General features: G+C 42.9%; 2 protein-coding genes across 6 annotated transcripts in view; one reads left to right on the forward strand and one right to left on the reverse strand.

Annotated features, from left to right (window-relative positions):
• Positions 1-5,327, forward strand: LOC311149004 (secretory carrier-associated membrane protein 4-like). Of its 5 annotated transcripts, none has more exons than XM_084186067.1 (7): positions 1-76; positions 628-659; positions 1,003-1,131; positions 2,629-2,785; positions 2,886-2,987; positions 3,261-3,378; positions 3,544-5,327. In XM_084186067.1, the coding sequence occupies exons 2-7, from the start codon at positions 653-655 to the stop codon at positions 3,724-3,726; spliced, it is 696 nt and encodes a 231-aa protein (XP_084042193.1). In that variant the 5' UTR covers positions 1-76; positions 628-652; the 3' UTR covers positions 3,727-5,327. The 5 variants fall into 5 exon arrangements, with proteins under 5 accessions (XP_084042193.1, XP_084042194.1, XP_084042192.1 ...); XM_084186068.1 differs by having other exon boundaries at positions 2-57; XM_084186066.1 differs by having other exon boundaries at positions 15-71.
• LOC311148992 (semaphorin-4E-like) overlaps positions 5,278-18,554 on the reverse strand; it is a 25,918-nt gene continuing 12,641 nt past the window's right edge. Inside the window, exons 2-15 of the mRNA XM_084186049.1 lie at positions 12,124-12,529; positions 11,789-11,931; positions 11,515-11,577; positions 11,241-11,339; positions 10,564-10,663; positions 10,070-10,180; positions 9,642-9,793; positions 8,878-9,050; positions 8,510-8,666; positions 8,145-8,367; positions 7,943-8,055; positions 7,400-7,572; positions 7,262-7,314; positions 5,278-7,150 (exon numbers count right to left, since the gene is read on the reverse strand). Coding sequence (XP_084042175.1) covers positions 6,426-7,150; positions 7,262-7,314; positions 7,400-7,572; positions 7,943-8,055; positions 8,145-8,367; positions 8,510-8,666; positions 8,878-9,050; positions 9,642-9,793; positions 10,070-10,180; positions 10,564-10,663; positions 11,241-11,339; positions 11,515-11,577; positions 11,789-11,931; positions 12,124-12,232 — 2,394 coding nt within the window. The 5' untranslated portion in view covers positions 12,233-12,529 and the 3' untranslated portion in view covers positions 5,278-6,425. The remainder of the gene's footprint in view (positions 7,151-7,261; positions 7,315-7,399; positions 7,573-7,942; positions 8,056-8,144; positions 8,368-8,509; positions 8,667-8,877; positions 9,051-9,641; positions 9,794-10,069; positions 10,181-10,563; positions 10,664-11,240; positions 11,340-11,514; positions 11,578-11,788; positions 11,932-12,123; positions 12,530-18,554) is intronic.

Consider the following 18,554-nt stretch of genomic DNA (forward strand, 5'->3'; position numbering starts at 1 on the left):
GTTGTGGCTTCTGCAGGATTTGAGTGTGGTCGACGACGCATCCCGAACCGAACTGGAGTAAGCGGTTTTCAGTTAGGTGCTAGCAGAACATTGAATTACAAGAAACTACGTGATTATATTTATTTATTTATTTAACATTGAATCTGCTAACAATTCATCAGCTGACCCTTTTGTGACAATTCGCTTGAAATCCACTAACAAACCATCACCAAAGATTTGTATAACTGTCTGTGCCATCAATGTACTAGCCATTAGCTAAATGGGGGTAGCTATCTAGCTACTGTAATCGGGCATTTTATTTCACGCGGGGTCTTATTTTTTCCGAAAAACATAGCTAGCTTTCTTCTGTTTTACAAAATTGTTAATTAAGGGTAGGTTTATCTTTTAAACTGGTTTTATCTCATATACAGTGATGGTTTATCTCGAGTTTACTAGAAAATGACCTGTACCTCCTAGTATACCCAGATCTCATTTATTGCATGTCAACTTTGTCATCATCTTGATATGAGTATTTTGTTGTTGATTAGTTGTGAATGATAATGCAAGTTCCCAGATAAATATTGCTACTTTCTCTTTGAATGTTTATGTGAGTTGTAAAGAATGCCAATTCTTTGTGTTATGTTGCAGGAAAGGACACAAACAGGATTTCATAATGACAGGTTTGTATCAATGTTTTGCAATTGAAGTCTTGAAGTAAACAATTCAATTCAGTTCTTAATGAAACATAACATGTACCTGCAAAAAGTAATGCATGCGCATGACAGATTCTAAGTGACACACTCAATATTTTTTTATTAAATTAGCTGTGACATAGTCTTAGTTCAATTGTGAACTGTAGACATAAGGATCAACTAATAACACTGAACACTTTCACTATTGTGTATTACCATTTGTTATATGTTCCTTAAAATCCTAAAATGTCACCGTATTCAAGTTTTTCCGTGCCATTTCTGCACTGACATCCCGTTCTCCCACATGTAATAATCTGTTTCCTGTTTTCAGAGCGGGTCAACAACTTTCCCCCACTGCCTCAGTTCCTGAGAATCAAGCCCTGCTTTTATCAGAATGTGGAGGAGGAGATCCCAGCCCCGCACCGACAGCTGGTGCGCCGGGTCTACAACCTCTGGATGTGTGAGTTACACCAAATACATTTCTTGAGTTACATAGTCCTACTGTGGGAACTGGGCTGTAATTTCATTCCATGCTGAGAGAATGGCCGGGTTTGAGAGGATCAAACCCGCAATGTACACTACATGTCCAAAGGTATGTGGACACATGCTTGTTGAACGTCTCATTCCAGAATCATAGGCATTAATATGGAGTTGGTCCCCCCTTTGCTGCTATAACAGCCTCCACTCTTTTGGGAAGGCTTTCCACTAGATATTGAAACATTGCTGCGGGGACTTGCTTCCATTCAGCCACAAGAGCATTAGTGAGGTTAGGCACTGATGATGGGCGATTTGGCCAGGTTCGCAGTCGGCGTTCCAATTCATCCCAAAGGTGTTCGATGGGGTTGAGGTCAGGGCTCTGTGCTGTATGGACCTCGCTTTGTGCACAGGAGGGGCATTGTCATGCTGAAACAGGAAAGGGCCTTCCCCAAACTGTTGCCACAAAGTTGGAAGCACAGAATCATCTAGAATGTCAATGTATGCTGTAGCGTTAAGATTTCCCTTCACTGGAACTAAGGGGCCTAGCCCGATCCATGAAAAACAGCCCCAGACCATTATTCCTCCTCCACCAAACTTTATAGTTGGCACTATGCATTCGGGCAGGTACCGTTATCCTGGCATCCGCCAAACCCAGATTCGTCCGTCGGACTGCCAGATGGTGAAGCGTGATTCATCACTCCAAAGAACGCGTTTACACTTCTCCATTGTCCAATGGCGACGAGCTTTACACCACTCCAGCCGACGCTTGGCATTGCGCATGGTGATCTTAGGCTTGTGTGTGGCTGCTCGGCCATGGAAACCCATTTCATGAAGCTCATGAACAGTTCTTGTGCGCCTCCCGAGTGGCGCAGCGGTCTAAGGCACTGCAGTGCTTGAGGCGTCACTACAGATCCGGGTTCGATCCCGGGCTGTGTCGCAGCCGGCCGCGACCGGGAGACCCATGAGGCAACGCACAATTGGCCCAGTGTCGTCTGGGTTAGGGGAGGGTTTGGCCAGCCGGGATGTCCTTGTCCCATCGCGCTCTAGCGACTCCTGTGGCGGGCCGGGCACATGCACACTGACATGGTCGCCAGTTGTACGGTGTTTCCTCCGACACATTGGTGCGGCTGGCTTCCAGGTTAAGCGAGCAGTGTGTCAAGAAGCAGTGCGGCTTGGCAGGTTCATGTTTTGGAGGACGCATGGCTCTCGACCTTCGCATCTCCCAAGTCCGTACGGGAGTTGCAGCGTTGGGACAAGACTGTAACTACCAATTGGATATCACGAAAAAGGGCTAACAATTACAGTTCTTGTGCTAATTTGTGACTGACTGACTGATCTACAAATAATAATGAGTCGTTATTTATGATGACGGGTGATTTTGTAGATCATCAGTCAGTCGGCAGTTGCCTGCATTCAGTTTGATGCTCTCGAGCGAGGCCAATTTGTTGACATTTTTCTTCCTGTGTCTCTCATTCTGCAGTGTATACAGTCACACTGTGTGTGAATGTGGTGTCATGCATAGCTTGGTGGGCAGGAGGGGGAAGTGGAGCCAATTTCGGCCTTTCCCTGCTCTGGCTTGTTCTCTTCAGTCCGTGCAGCTACACCTGCTGGTTTAGACCTCTCTACAAGGCCTTCCGGTAAGATCTCCTCAACAAACATCAAGCCAAACATCCATCATTTTGCACTCCAAATATATTTTATTGACTGACTCCATATATCTCCCTTTCTCTTTCCTAGGGCTGACAGTTCTTTCAACTTCATGGCCTTCTTCTTCATCTTCTTTCTCCAGTGTGTTCTCGCTCTCATTCAGACTGTGGGCATCTCTGGTTGGGGTGCTTGGTGAGTAGAAATATTTTATTTCATCAGTCTGAAAAGCAGACAAAGTCCTAAACAGTGCCATCTGAATGGCTTGTCACTTATTTCACCTCAATAATATAGAAACATCTTCACAGTTTAGCAATAAAGATCACCTGTAGATTTGTATCAATCACCTTCATTTTACTCACTGTGTCATGCTATGATTGGTGAAAAACTGTAAAGTTTGTAATTCAGTGTTCATGCCATTAACAAATACTAACCCCACTGCTCCACCACTCTGAGGAACCCCTAAAGTGGTTGGATCGCGACAGTGCTGTTTTTCAGCTACAACGTGGGTTCTGCTGTAGTCATGCTATTCTCAGCTCTGCTCTTCACTCTAGTGACTGTGTTAATGGGACTGGTTCTCATCAGGGTGAGTCCAACAAACACACACCTGAAAAATGCACGAGCACATGGAAACACACACAAACCAGAAAAATACACAGCCATTTTGACAATACACTCATTGTAGGCAGAGAAAGAGAATAAACTAGCATGACTGTATGACTGGTTGGTTTGTCTGCTCTGTTCCCATCAGGTTCACAGGCTGTACCGTGGTGGAGGGGGCAGCTTTGAGCGTGCACAGGAAGAGTGGACCACTGGACTCTGGAAGAGCGCTCCCGTGAGAGAGGCCGGTTTCAATGCTGTCACTGAAACTGGCCCAAGCCTACCCCAATACCCTGCTGCTGTGCCAAGTTACCCAGACAATGGCTCCTGGTGATACCCTAAGTGGACTCTAGATGGAAACTGAGCACTCTCTCCATGGCAGGCAGGCTGGATAATACTATGAAATGCAAAGCTGGAATTTTAGTAAGAATGTTATAAGAGAATAATCAGCTGATTTTATTCAGCAGTACTTTAAGATTGAAAGAGGCCACTATTATAGATACTGTTTATCTGATAGGGAAAAGCATATAAGCCTTATATTGTTGAAAAGATTTGATGGATAGCCAAAATATGATCCATTCCATTGCACCCGTTTACATTTAGTATGTTCCACAATATGAATCTGATCCTTCATATTTGGAATAGTGACTGAAAGAACATGATTTTTATTTACATTTTACATTGACATTTTAGTAATTTAGCAGACACTCTTATCCAGAGTGACTTACATGAGCAATTAGGGTTAAGTGCCTTGCTCAAGGGCACAATCGGCAGATTTTTCACCTAGTCGGCTCGGGGATTAGAACCAGCGACCTTTCGATTACTGGCACAACGCTCTTAACCACCAAGTTACCTGCCACCCCGCAGCTCAATTATGAGCTAGTAAAGGTATATTCTAAAATTGTTTGTTACAGTAGCAACAATGAGACTAAGAAAATTGACATGTCAATAAGGCTTGTGCCTTATCTTAAAATATGAGACAGAAAAGAAGCAAGGTGATTCCAAAGTTGTCTTTGGATTAATTTTGGCGGCCATATTCAGTGATCAATTCTTGCCAATTCAAGTTAAGACTGTACTCCATGAAATCAACTTAGCCTTGACGCTACTGGACGTGACTGAAGGATCAGGGTTCTCCTCTTGCAGCTGGAGATACCGTTTTAATTTAGTAACAAAATGTATTTAGTTTATATTATCACTGCACCTGAAGTGTTTGTGGTTTTGATACCTTCTCTTGATCTGCTTTTGCCTTGTTTCTGAAAACTAAACCCGCCTTAATTGTACTTGCAGTACTTGCATGTAGAAAATATTTTGCTTGACTATCGCCTTAATTACTGCTACATGTTTCAGTGTAACTGAGCCAATGAGACAAAACATTTGTCACTGTATTGCTTGAAGACTTCTAAAAGGAATACTGTATCCTTCTCATTCAACCGGAGCCTTTTTTTCCTAACTCATCCTGTGCAGTGCACTGAGCTATTTTTTTCTTGTTTGCTTTTGGTGGTCAGAGCCCTATCGTGGAAGCACTCTTAGTGCTGCATCACAACTCCTCTCAGTGCGTTCCAGACTGGAGCCTTGTTTACAATGTGGCTGGGAGAGCGGCAGCCACTCATCGAGTATACAACTTATTTTAATTTTCTATTTAAGTTTCCCTCTCCAGGGTTAACTGCCATAAGATTGATTCTGAATGTTTTTTTTTAGCTAGTCTCTAATGCTTGTCATTCTATAGTTAATATTGAGAAGACATTCTTGAAAATGCATCAAATGTGTTGCTGCAATGACTCACCAACTTTTAAAAAACATTTCAGTAAATATTCTTATTCAGTCCTGACTGGTGTTATTCAGCTTTCTCATCATTGACAATTATCATGTTTTAGTGTATACTTAATACTTTAAAGTATGCATTTATTTTCCAATAAAATACAGTACAAAACTCCATACCAATACTGTATTAACTGCTTTCAAAGATGACAATGGCTGGCTGGGACAACACAGACCACCTCATCTGTCCGTCATTGTGTAATACAAAAACAAACTCCCAGTAGAAAAACAAATTCCAGTGAAATAAGTGACATTCTGTCAGTTGCTAGGGTATCGAACACTTAAATATACCCCTTGGGCAGGTAAACCCCTTGATAAGAGACCGCTCTCGTGGATATTGTTGTTACATGAAGATGACAGCAGAATTCCCGCTAGTCAGGATAACTAATGTGTTTGAATCCAATGCCAATAAAAAGCGAAAAAACAACTTGTGAAATAATTATAAAATTCCTAATAGCAATGACCAAAATGGAAGTTATGGTTGTGACAACATGACAACTTTGATCCCTTGATTGAGTTTAATCTAGAACTAAGAGTTACAATCATGATAGAAGGCAGCTAACTCCAAACACTGATCTCTAAATTACTTATTTTACATCAAATGTGAAGCAACACTGAGTGTAATGACAAAGTGCTGCTGGTGAAAAGGAGAAGAGAGAAACAATGTTCCTATTATTCAGTTGGTTCTGAGAGACATTTAAACAAGACGTAAGTCAAGAGAATGTGCAGTCAAAGTTATGTCCAAGTTCAATTATTTGTATTTGGTCCATGGCTGTTTTGTCTTGATCTACTTAAAAAGGTTTGGAATAATCATTACTGGTCCGTAGAATGAAATGCTTAGGATATTTGTAGATCTTAACAAGTATGTACGACAAAAATATTAGTATTATGGTCTTATTTACTTCAGATATCACATCCTGATTATGAGGTAATTACATATCTTACATTAATACAAATAAATATTTGCAATATATATGACTGTACAAAATATTTAACACAGGGATGTACAATGTATTCGCCTTATGCAATGACTAAACAAAATACATTCAATCTAGGGAGATGTAGTGGTGGGCAAATGTTAAGGACAATTCCTAGAAAAATAACACAAATGTGCCCAACACAAGTCCAATGTCCAGAGCTTGACACTGCGCTAGTGTCTTAAATCAGCTGCCTGGTGAGAGAGCGCAAACCCCAGAGAGTGGTGAACACTGAGGGTCAGATCTCTGACTCATCATCAATGTACCCCAAACCATCCACAGTGGAAATGTTGATTCCAGGAGAGAAGTGGTGTTCCCCATTCCCTTTGAAGGCTATGATAGCATGGTGATTCTTGTCAGCACTGTGACTGGGTGTAGGTCCCAGCAGCTTGAACTCTGAAGTTATATTGTTTTGAATGTCAACCGACAGCCTTTTCACCTGGCCAGAGCCTGAGTTCTCGGAGAATCTGTTTCTAAAGCATCCTTTATACAGATTCCAGGCTACTAGACCAACCAGCATCAGAGAGAGGATCACCACCACCACCTGCAGCCCTACCACCCTGCTGTCTTCACACTGTGACTCAGGGGGGAGAGGGGTATCCAAAGTTTTTGGCTCCTCCGGGAGCTCTGGTAATGGGGTACTGTGACTATGGGGGGACTCTGTCGTCGTCTCACTCTGCTCCTCCTCTATGTTAGTGTGGGGCCACAGTTGATAGACTGCCATTGTCCTGGTGTACGGTCGGCTGTTCACCTGCTCAACAGACTCACAGGTGTACTGGCCGGCATCGGTGGCAGAGGCATTGAGGATGAGGATGCCCTCGTTGTAGATGTAGTACTTGGTGTCAGAGAGCAGCGGTTGCCCTGAGAAGAGCCACTGTACCTGTGCCAGGTTGGAGTCAGGCTGGCACGGCAGCTTGATGTTGTTGCCAGGAACTAAGGTGTAGTTCTCTGGCTTCATGGTCTCTGCAATACACACACAAACAAAGTAAGTAGTAACTACAGTTGGTCTATACTCTGTCATTTGTTGATAGTGTGCTGGGATCTGAACAATTAAATATTGTGAAATCCATTTACCTGATTTCGGACATTGTGAGTTGTCACCATCTTTTAGACTTTGAATCATGTTCCTGAAAAATAAAAAAATACTATAAATATGGTATACTGAAATTCTAAATCACATTACTCGAAAAGCAGGTGTGTGTTGGATCGTACGTGGTGTCTGAGGCAGAGAGTGAGCTGGCCACAGCAGAGCAGAGGCCAGTGGAAAGGTCCCAGCCACAGTAAGGGTCTCTGGCCAAGACACAGTCCAGACACGACTCATAACGGCCACAGTCACTCAGAGGCATCTGCACAGCTCCATACTCAGAGCCTGCATACAGCTGACCCTGGGGAAACAAGAACACAAACCAATACCACATGAGAATCAGCAGCTCGATGAGCCTACTTCACCCGCTGTTAGTAACAGCAATGACCGGGTGCCATTCTCCTTGAATGCACTATTGTACTAAGGAAATAAATAGTAAATGAGTAACCATCTGTCTACAGAAATGCCAGGAGACAACAAACTGACATTGATCCAGTTAAATCCTTATGTTGACATTATGTGAATGACCATATGGATGTCAATACAAAGTTGGTGCTGCACCTTGCTTGGGGGTTTAAACCCGAGTTGCCGATAAATACTTAGTAACAAATGTATTTGTTTAAAACGCTATTTAAAATCAAGTTTTAATTGATTGACTGGGTGATTGTTACCGTGCTAGAGAGACGCAGGGTCCTGATAGCCTCTGGGGTCTGGTACAGTTGTATTTCTTCAATGATGAACATCTCCCTAGCGTAGTTCACTGCCTTCTGCACATAGCCGTTCTCTGTGGGGAGAGAACGACGCCCATGTCATTGTCTGAGATCCACTGCCAGAAGAAGTCTGTTTTGGGGCTGTGTGTGTCCTATTCAGTACCTGTGCCGATGAACATGACTGCGTATCTCTCCCCGTCCAGAGCTAGCACGCTGTCCACCACCAGGCGTGTGAACATGGCTCCCCTTTTGACCAGCAGCGGACGGCCGGTCAGCGGGTGCACGGCCTCGTCCATGAGGGGCCGGTCCCTGATGAACTGCAGGGTCTTGTCTGGCAGGTCCAGGGAGCGCTCCATCCCAAGGGCCCTTGCTGCGTTGTTAATGCACTGAAAAAACAGAGGATTGATGAGTGGTAATAATAATACATTTATTACTGAGTTAGTAGCTGATCTGTAGAAAAAGTAGATAATTTCCTTTTGTGGCCGTAAACCATTTCGATCTTCACAATTATATTAAAATGGGACTTACAGCTCCAGGTCTTGGGGTGGGCACCTCTCCACTGTACATGACCCACTTCACATGGGACGTCTCCACAGTCACTGGCGTCTTAAACTTCCCCTTATCAAACACGTCTCCGATGGCTGACACACTATACGCACACACTGCAGACATGTCGGACGAGCTCCTAGTGCAAACAGTCAGAAAAACATGTTTGATGTTTTCAAACCTCAAGTATATCATGGTTAGGGCCCTACGTTAACCTCCTGGCCCTATGATTATGGTAAACATGCGCTTAAAGCAACAGAGTCAGAATATCGCAAAGATTAGAAACAGTCCACTTCCCACTGAAACGATGTTCTCAAGTCTAAAATCACTGAATTCTACAGACTACTCACGACTGGGGAGTGAACACTGCGTAGAAAACACTTTTGCGCCAGTCATCATTTTTGAGCAGGAAGACATCCTGTACAATGGATGGCAGGCTGGGCTCTGGCAGAGAGCAGTCCAGACGAGCCTTCAGGAACGACGTCCACTTCCTCTGGAGTGTCCGCTGGCCGCCCATATCCCCCTACACACAGTGTGAGAGACAACATTGGTTCTAGTTAAACAAGTTCATACTTTTGGAGAGAAGACACATGCACACCATCACTAGGCGGCTTCCACCAGGTTTCGTAACCCTGCACCTTAGAGGCTGCTGCCCCATATACATTGACTTTAATAATGAAACACTAGTCACTAAAAATGTTGGCCACTTTAATAATGGAACACTAGTCACTAATAATGTTTACATATTTTTGCTTTACTCATCTCATATGTATATACTGTATTCTATTCTACTGTATCTTAGTCTATGCCACCGACATTCCTCATCCTAATATTTCTAATATTTCTATATTCCTTAATAACATTATTTTACTTTTAGGTTGTGTGAATTGTTAGATATACTGCACTGTTGGAGCTAGAAACACAAGCATTTCACTACATCCGCAAAAACATCTGCTAAACATGTGTATGTGACAAATAAAATGTGATTTGACACATTATACCCTTGCACTGTTTAAACAGTATACACATACTGTCCTTTCTTTATATTTAAAATACCATGTATGGGCCAATGAAACTTCTTGCAGCTGAAAGTAAATTTGGAGCAAGTTGCTACCTTGCAGACACGAGCCACTCGTGACACCATGAGCTTGTTGTAGAAGTCATACTCCATGGCGTTCTCGCTGAAGAACAGGTAGACCTTATCGTCATCACCCTCTGGGTTGTTATTGCTCTCGGGGACAAGGTCCATGTATACAAAGTTTGGCTCTGAAATCACAATGAGCACTTATTACGCTACCTGTCAGGACCTGTTTAACAGGAGCAGTTGAAGTTCAGTTTTATAATTAAAACCACAGAGACCTATAGGATCTAGGCTATTACTCAAGGCACAGAAGTATGTAAAATGCTTTGGATACATTTTGCCATTCTAACTTAATCTTCAAGTGTTAGGAGATATATACTATTCACGTGTGCACCATAAGGCATGGTGTATAGTAGTATACAAGTTTATAACACAAGTATGAACAGAGTGGGAGAGCTGACCGTTGAGCCAGGAGCTCTTGAACTCAGTGCGGAGCACAGAGGAGGAGCTGCGGAGAACCACAGGCTCTGAGCCCAGGAAGTTGATGGAGGTAGCAGAGTACAGGTCATTTCCTGGCAGACCAGAGACATGACAAGAATCACAACAGAGGAAAATGGATCTTCTAGCAAAGTAAATAATATTGTAAATATTAGTCAAACAAAACTAATTTGGAGAATTACAGGTGCAATCTCTTTCATTGTGCCACTGGTAACTCAAGCTACTATGAACACATTCAGCCAAAAAGCAAAAAAACTGTTCAATTCACAAAGACCCACCCCCTTCACTTTACAAACAAGTGCAGCAGCAGCACTTTTAACAGAAAATGAAAGCTAGAGATTGCACCTTTGATAGCACAACCCTACTTTGCAGTTGGTTAACTTTGAACTTCACTGGGTGCACTGTTCTGTCCTTGTGTGAGAGCAGATAACTAAAGACAGACAGTCACAGTACATACCGACCATGATGGAGGAGTATTTCTGGAAGGGATCAAAGGGGCATTTCCCTTTTCCCTCCTCCTGCACTTCTTCTAGTCTCAGCTGTCCTTCAGAGTAGGTCTGTCAGGGTCACAAACAAAGCAACTATTCGTTTTATTCATTCACAGTTGCTTCAGTGAGAGAGCGGTAGGAATATATTTTATACTAAACTCCAGAGGGCAAAATGAGTTACACTCAGTAGCCACTAACAGTAGAGATACAGAGGGCAGGTGTCTGTAGTATGCATACATTTCCCACTCACAGTAAATATTCAGTGTGACAACTGTCTTCCTACAGCAGTCACATGATCGCTTCAAACAGAGCTATTCTTACAGGGAGATGTCCTAGCTGTCCTGTTCAGGCCAAGCTATACTTACGCAATAATGCACGAGGGGGTGTGGTATATGGCCAATATACCACGGCTAAGGGCTGTTTTTAGCCACGATGCCACACGGAATGCCTGGATACAGCCCTTAGCCGTGGTATATTGGCAATATACCACAAACCCTGAGGTGCCTTATTGCAATTATAAACTGGTTACCAACATAATTAGAGCAGTAAAAATAATGTTTTTGTCATACCCGTGGTATACGGTCTGATATACCACGGCTGTCAGCCAATCAGCATTCAGGGCTCGAACCACCCAGTTTATAATTACCATGTAATCACAAGTGGGGCTGAAAGCATTTGTCCCGCACACATACATTCTGCTGTCATCCGCTTTATGCAGCGTCCGGATGTAGTTACGGCATTCGATCTGCAACAGGACAGGGATGAGAAATGTCAAGGGTGGTATAGTAATGTACAGATTTCAATGTTTGTATCTGTTTGTTTGTTATGTCTTCATTGGGTGTCTTCATAAACAACTGGCAGCATACCACTTCACAGCTGTCTGTGTGGAGAATTGTTTTGTGATTGATGGAGCCACTTACTTCAGCGCGTTTCCCTTTGTATGTGCACTCCCTCTGTTTCTCCTCAGTGACCCGCCAATACACCTGACACAACAGAGAGCTGCACGTTAAAGTATGTTCTAGGTAATGATTTTATGGTTCGAAGGCATTGGTATTAGGTCATCGCAAAGAAGGTATAGCAGACCTTTTTATTGCAGTCCATTTGTGATGTATTCAAATCATGTAGGCAAATGATACAGGATAACTGATAAGTAAACAAGATAACTGAATAGCCGTAATAAACAGAGGTTCCTACCCCAGACTTCTTGATGGAGATATCATTGATGTCCAGGGCATAGACTGCCTCTCGAGCCCCGAGCAGCAGCAGGCCCAGATCCTCTCGAACCAACATGGTGGAGTAGTTCCAAATCCCTTCCTCTCTGAACAGTTTCATATTGCCTAAAACAGGAAAGCATTAGACAACTCAATGAAAACTAAGTATCACAAACTATGTGTGCGTGTTCATTCACTAGTTATAAATTAAGCAAAACGGACATGTCATTTAGCTAACTTTTTAGTATTTGAGGAAACAGATGCAGTTCACTGCACCGTTATGTGAAAACAGGGCAGAGGAGACAGTGAAGGGTTTACCCTGGTAGAGGACACTCTTCCGTGGGATACAACTGTGAGTGTTGTATTTACTGAGACATATATGAAGGAACAATCCACAGAAAACACCCAGGGCAGAGAGAGGAGACATGGCTTGGTGCCCGGGTGGGAGGGGATGTGTGGGAGCGCTGCTTAGTCCTGCTCACACCATAACGCACTGTGGATCAAGGACAGCAGTTCATGTCTCTATAGAGACTCCAGCCTTAGTATTCCGATGGTCGATGGCTATGTCGGGGTCAGCCTCCAACATCAAAATGTTTGTCGCTGCTGCTACCTCTTCTGTAGCTCAGGAGAGAATCCATGCTGTCCCAGCCAGGTACTGTTGTAGAATGAGGCCGCTCAACCTTCCCGATTCAGGGGATCTTTATGCTGGTCCAGAGGCTCTCATCTAGGGAGAACGTAATACATGAGTGAGAGAGAAAACATAGAATACTTCATGCCCTCTAAAGACAAAAGATAGATAATGCTGATTTTATGATCCAACTAAATGAAAGGGAGAAAAACAACTGTCTGTATGAAATTCATATGAAAAAGTCTCCACCTCCCTTACTCTCCCTTCCTGTCTGTCCATCCCCACTGATAAGGACCTGGGTGTGTGCTGCTTCCTTTTGATTAGCAGGACACAAGCAGCTGGGAATATGCTCAGGTTGGGGCATGCATGCAGATCACAATGATAATCTAATATAACACTCGGAATTCCCTGTGATTCACTGGTTTTAATTAGCTAGCTCCTTCTGCTGCTATGACTAGAGCACTGAGTTTTTCCAAACCATAAGACCTGACTAGGACAAACACAGGGACCTGTTAGACTAAACAAGGGCCTGTGCAGTTTTGCCCAGCCAGGTCAGGTGCACAATAAAAACCCAGTGCCTTTTCTATGACAGGCAACACAAAACACTGAGGGTTTCTTTCTTTCAAAGGCTATAATTAAGCACGACAGTTGGTTAGAATGACTACATGTTGTTATTCTCTGTGTTTGACAGTTATTTCCAAGCAGTGAAGACAAGCAGGTATGCCAAGAATAATAGTACAGAACACTGTAGTTGCCCGTCTTCCCATGTTTTCATGTGATGGTGGGAGGGTGAAACAAAGATCTAGTCTAAAACTACAATCTAGTCTACCAAGCGCAACAATGTAGCCTATTTCTTCCTTTTAAAGGCATACTCCTTCTAACGGTTCTATAATAATAGATACTTAGTTTGTTATTTGAGGGTTGAAAATATATGAACTCCCAAAGAAAGACCACTTGGAATAATGTGCTGGAATCACTGCAGTGCCCTGAGATGTTTGCAATGATTTAACATCCACCCTCCAGAACGGAAAGAGGAACACAGTGCACCAGCCTCCCCCCACCACACGTTGAGAGAGTCAATACAAAACACATGTCGTCAAATGATGTCACTGGCCCTCGAGTGAAGTTTCACTATTCACAGTCTTTAGATTCGTAAAGCTTTGTATGACACCTAAGCCACATCCATTCACATGATTAATCACCCTCACCTTAAGTTGCACTTTCAAATGGCATGAAGTATGTGAGAAACACAGTGGTGTGAAATCCAATGATGCATTATTTTTATATTGGGATGAAGCAATGCTACTTTTTCCAGTACAGCCAGCAAAACTAGCTTGAAGATCTATACAACAAACGAGAACTACGCAAAGCCGAAGTTATATAATTTGTACAATTGAACAAACCTAATTTTGAATACATTTTCTCATACATTTACTGATCGCATCATGCATGAAAGAGTCAAAAACAATCTACAGCTCCACAATTGATGCAATTCACCTACATAAATAGCATGTTTTGAGAGTAGGCTACAGGGCGTAACACTAACTTTGTCTACCAGCCACTATGGCAGGTAGAATTTTTACAAAAAAATCTACCAGCCACTCAGATTTTTAACCAGCCCAAATATGTTTTTCGCATTAATTACACACAAAAAACACAAAACAAAATGGATGAGCATGCTTAGTAATGTTTCTAAAACAAGGAATGTATTATTAGTAAGAAGTAATGTGGTATATTGCTCAATTGAATGTAATATTTTGTGACCCGAGTCTTTTACTAAAATATCACAGATCAGACAAACTCTCCGCTGCCCCTTTAAGGTTACCGTGGTAACGGGGCCACTCGTGTACTCACGTGTGCCTGTGAGAATCTGACTAGACTAGTACAGGCTGGCCACCAGGGTTGCCATGTCCGTGCATTTCTCGCAAATTGGGCCACTTTGATAGCGATGTTGCGGGTGAAAATGTATTGGTCGCGGGTTGCAGGTTTTTGGGCTACTTCTAAATTCCACCGCGGCCGCCATGGCATTTATCTTAAAACATATATTTCACATTCCCAGTGCGCCTCTCCAGGGTGCTGTTGGAGAGACGCATCTCTGCAGCGCTCCACCAACATTCCGTCAAAAAAATTATCTAACATAAATCATGTAGCAGATATAGGATATGGTAGAAAGAGTATGTGACCTTTTCTGTAGCCTACAGGCTGCAGATAAAATGTATGACAGTGTAATGAGACGGACACTTTTTACATCATGCAGGTTTCAAATAGCCTAACCTAAATGGTGCTCAATCAAATAAAAAAATTAGCTCTCATGTTAACAAACATATCCTAAAAATCTAATCACATTTTATTTGTCACATACACATGTTTAGCAGATGTTATTGCGGGTGTAGCGAAATGCTTGTGTTTCTAGCTCCAACAGTGCAGTATATCTAACAATTCACACAACCTAAAAGTAAAATAATGTTATTAAGGAATATAGAAATATTAGAAATATTAGGATGAGCAATGTCGGAGTGGCATAGACTAAAATACAGTAGAATAGAATACAGTATATACATATGAGATGAGTAAAGCAAAAATATGTCAACATTATTAGAGTGACTAGTGTTCCATTATTAAAAAGTGGCCAGTGATTTAAAGTCTATATATATATATGGGGCAGCAGCCTCTAACGTGCAGGGTTACGTAACCGGGTATAAGCCGCCTAGTGATGGCTATTTAGCAGTCTGATGGCCTTGAGATAGAAGGTATTTTAAACATATAGAAAATACCTTTTCACCTTTCATTCAGAACCTAAATTGAACCTAACTTCAATGTCTTTTAAACATAATTTTGCTTACTGGGACTATTCTAGTTTTGCGGGGGGCAGCATTTTTTGGTCTCATCTATGGCAGCAGAATGGCAAGGACCTGCCCTGCGTTTAGCCATGTGGTTTAACCAAAGCTGCTCTCTATTATTGGTTAGAAAGATGGTTCTATTCTGAATGTATGTGAGTGTCATTGCTAAAGAATATGAGTAGTGTAGGTAAGGGATGAAGTGAACCTATAGGAGGATGGCCCTCCATGAGGTGGGTTGGGCATGCTGTCCTATACTGTGCCACGCTGACTGGCATGGATTGGTACAGGGCAGTTCCAAGGTAACGGAGTGATGCTGAGACTCAGATTTTTCACTTTAAAATGTGGTGTTGTTTAGTCCTCAGTCCTCCTTTGAATGCTGTGTGTACTGATTCAGTTCTAAATGACCATCATTTACATTTACATTTTAGTCATTTAGCAGACGCTCTTATCCAGAGCGACTTACAGTTAGTGAGTGCATACATTTTCATATTGGCCCCCGTGGGAAACGAACCCACAAACCTGGCGTTGCAAGCGCCATGCTCTACCAACTGAGCTACATCCTCATCTCCTCCATCACTGCAATGGATTGTCCGCTCTTATGAGCGGGTCATTGGCTGCCACCTGCCCTCCATTGAGGTCCTGCACGACTCCAGGGCAAGGAAGCGTGCAGGAAAGGTCATCGCCGACCCCTTCCACCCCCTCTTCCAAAGATTCCCCTCTCGCAAACGGTTCATGTCAATCGCGACCAAAACATCCCGCCACCTGAACAGTTTCTTCCGAGTGCCATGACCCTCACCAACCGTCCACTTGGTCCTCTCATCCATGGACTTTGCACTCTGCATCCAACCGTCCACTTGGTCCTCTCATCCATGGACTTTGCACTCTGCATCCACAGACTATGCACCCTGCACTATCATCCCAAAACTGCAAATTTCTCTCTCAAAACTGCACATTTCTCCAGAGTGACTTACAGGAGCAATTAGTGCCTAGCTCAAGGACAGACAGATTTTGCACATAGTCGGCTCGGGATTCGAACCAGCGACCTTTCGGTTACTGGTCCAACGCGCTTAACCACTAGGCTACCTGCCGCTTATAGTGTTCATAGTGTACATACTATATGTGGATCTGTGAAAATGTATTTTTTTGTCTGTATATTCTGTTTGTGGCAGCACCATTTCAGTCATTCCTGTACCAGCAAATGTATTTGGTCAATAAAGCTGATTCTGACATGTTAACCTGAGTTTAGCTGGTTTGTCATATGTCAGTTTACATTTTATTATTTGGGTTATGTACTGGATGAACGGTAGCAGGTTCTCTCCTTTGTGTCTTCATATAATTCAAAATCCCCAATGTGCTGTGTGTGTCCTTCCTTGGGCTTAATCCCCTAAATATTGGCTCCTGCCTGCAATTAATGGACTTGTTTTATGGTGTTTGCAAGAGTTGACTGTCTGCTTTCCGCTTTTCTGGCTAACAAGTAAGAAGCTAGCTAAATTTTACCTATTAGTATTTATTTCCCTATTCATTTGGTTATCAAGCTGCTGGGTTTCCCAAGTCGTTCGGCGCTTACTGCTCAACCCAGCTAGCTAGCTAAACAGACAGCTCTGCAGTGCATCGCAAATAGAAGGCTCATAATAGCCAATCACAACACTGGACAATGGCAGGAATTTGATAGTTTATCCATCACTCCAGTGAAAGTGACCAATCAAAGGTTTCTAGACACGCACCCGCCTGTAAGCCCGCCCCCCCCCATCAGCCTGATATCCAAACCCAAAAGGTGCCAAGACTTGGGAGAAAACTTGACAATGACTATTGCTGGTGGACAATTCAATGCGTTCAAATAAATGATGAATCACGTTTCTTTGCTTACAGTTCTGTGTACTGTTTAAGACATTTTTCTTTTTGATCTGTGACAATGATGTTCTGCTCGCTCAAAGTCACACTTGCAAGCTCTCAAATTTAATTTGTGCTCTTGACTGGCCTGTGCACTCGCGGGACCGGTCCTCTGCTTGCTCGACCATTTTCTTCTCTCGACTCAGTGTTTGCTCGCGCAATGATGTTTCATCTTGCTCACGCGCGCCATCTAGTGCTCGCTCGACTTTCGGATCAGATTTGACACAGTAACATTCTACCCGCATTTGGTGGGTGTTAAAGGGATACTATGGGATTTTGGCAAGGATGCCCTTTATCTACTTCCCCAGAGTCAGATGTATTTTTTTTAAAAGTCTCTGTGTCCAGTATGAAGGAAGTTAGAGGTAGTTTTGCAAGCAAATGCTAACTAGTGTTAGCGAAATGGCAAAGACTATGGGTATCTGCTAGCATGCCCTGATAGACTAAATGTGTAACGTACCTGCTTTGGGTGTGTGTGTGTGTGTGTGTGTGTGTGTGTATGTACAGTTGAAGTCTGAAGTTTACATACACTTAGGTTGGAGTCATTAAAACTTGTTTTTCAACCACTCCACAAATGTCTTGTTAACAAACTATAGTTTTGGCAAGTCAGTTAAGACATCTACTTTGTGCATGACACAAGTAATTCTTCCAACAATTGTTTACAGACAGATTATTTCACTTATAATTCACTGTATCACAATTCCAGTGGGTCAGAAGTTTACATACACTAAGTTGACTGTGCGTTTTAAACAGCTTGGAAAATTTCAGAAAATGTCATGGCTTTATTAGCTTCTGACAGGCTAATTGACATCATTTGAGTCAATTGGAGGTGTACCTGTGGATGTATTTCAAGGCCTACCTTCAAACTCAGTGCCTCTTTGCTTGACATCATGGGAAAATCAAAAGAAATCAGCCAAGACCTCAGAATTTTTTTTGTAAACCTCCACAAGTCTGGTTCATCCTTGGGAGCAATTTCCAAACGCCTGAAGGTACCACGTTCATCTGTACAAACAATAGTACGCGAGTATAAACACCATGGGACCACGCAGACATCATACCGCTCAGGAAGGAGACGCGTTCTGTCTCCTAGAGATGAACGTACTTTGGTGCGAAAAGTGCAAATCAATCCCAGAACAACAGCAAAGGACCTTGCCTGAAAGGCCGCTCAGCAAGGAAGAAGCCACTGCTCCAAAACCGCCATAAAAAAGCCAGACTACGGTTTGCAACTGCACATGGGGACAAAGATCGTACTTTTTGGAGAAATGTCCTCTGGTCTGATGAAACAAAAATAGAACTGTTTGGCCATAATGACCATCGTTATGTTTGGAGGAAAAAAGGGGAAGACTTGCAAGCCGAAGAACACCATTCCAACCGTGAAGCACGGGGGTGGCAGC

The sequence above is a fragment of the Coregonus lavaretus genome (assembly GCF_964263955.1).
Source record: "Coregonus lavaretus genome assembly, chromosome: 21".
NCBI classification, from domain to species: domain Eukaryota; kingdom Metazoa; phylum Chordata; class Actinopteri; order Salmoniformes; family Salmonidae; genus Coregonus; species Coregonus lavaretus.

Excerpts from the sequence above, each read along its gene's own strand:
- LOC311149004 (XM_084186067.1), top strand. Across the intron at positions 1,132-2,628 it reads GGTCTACAACCTCTGGATGT|TGTATACAGTCACACTGTGT; the intron begins GTGAGTTACACC and ends CTCATTCTGCAG. Across the intron at positions 2,786-2,885 it reads CCTCTCTACAAGGCCTTCCG|GGCTGACAGTTCTTTCAACT; the intron begins GTAAGATCTCCT and ends TCTCTTTCCTAG.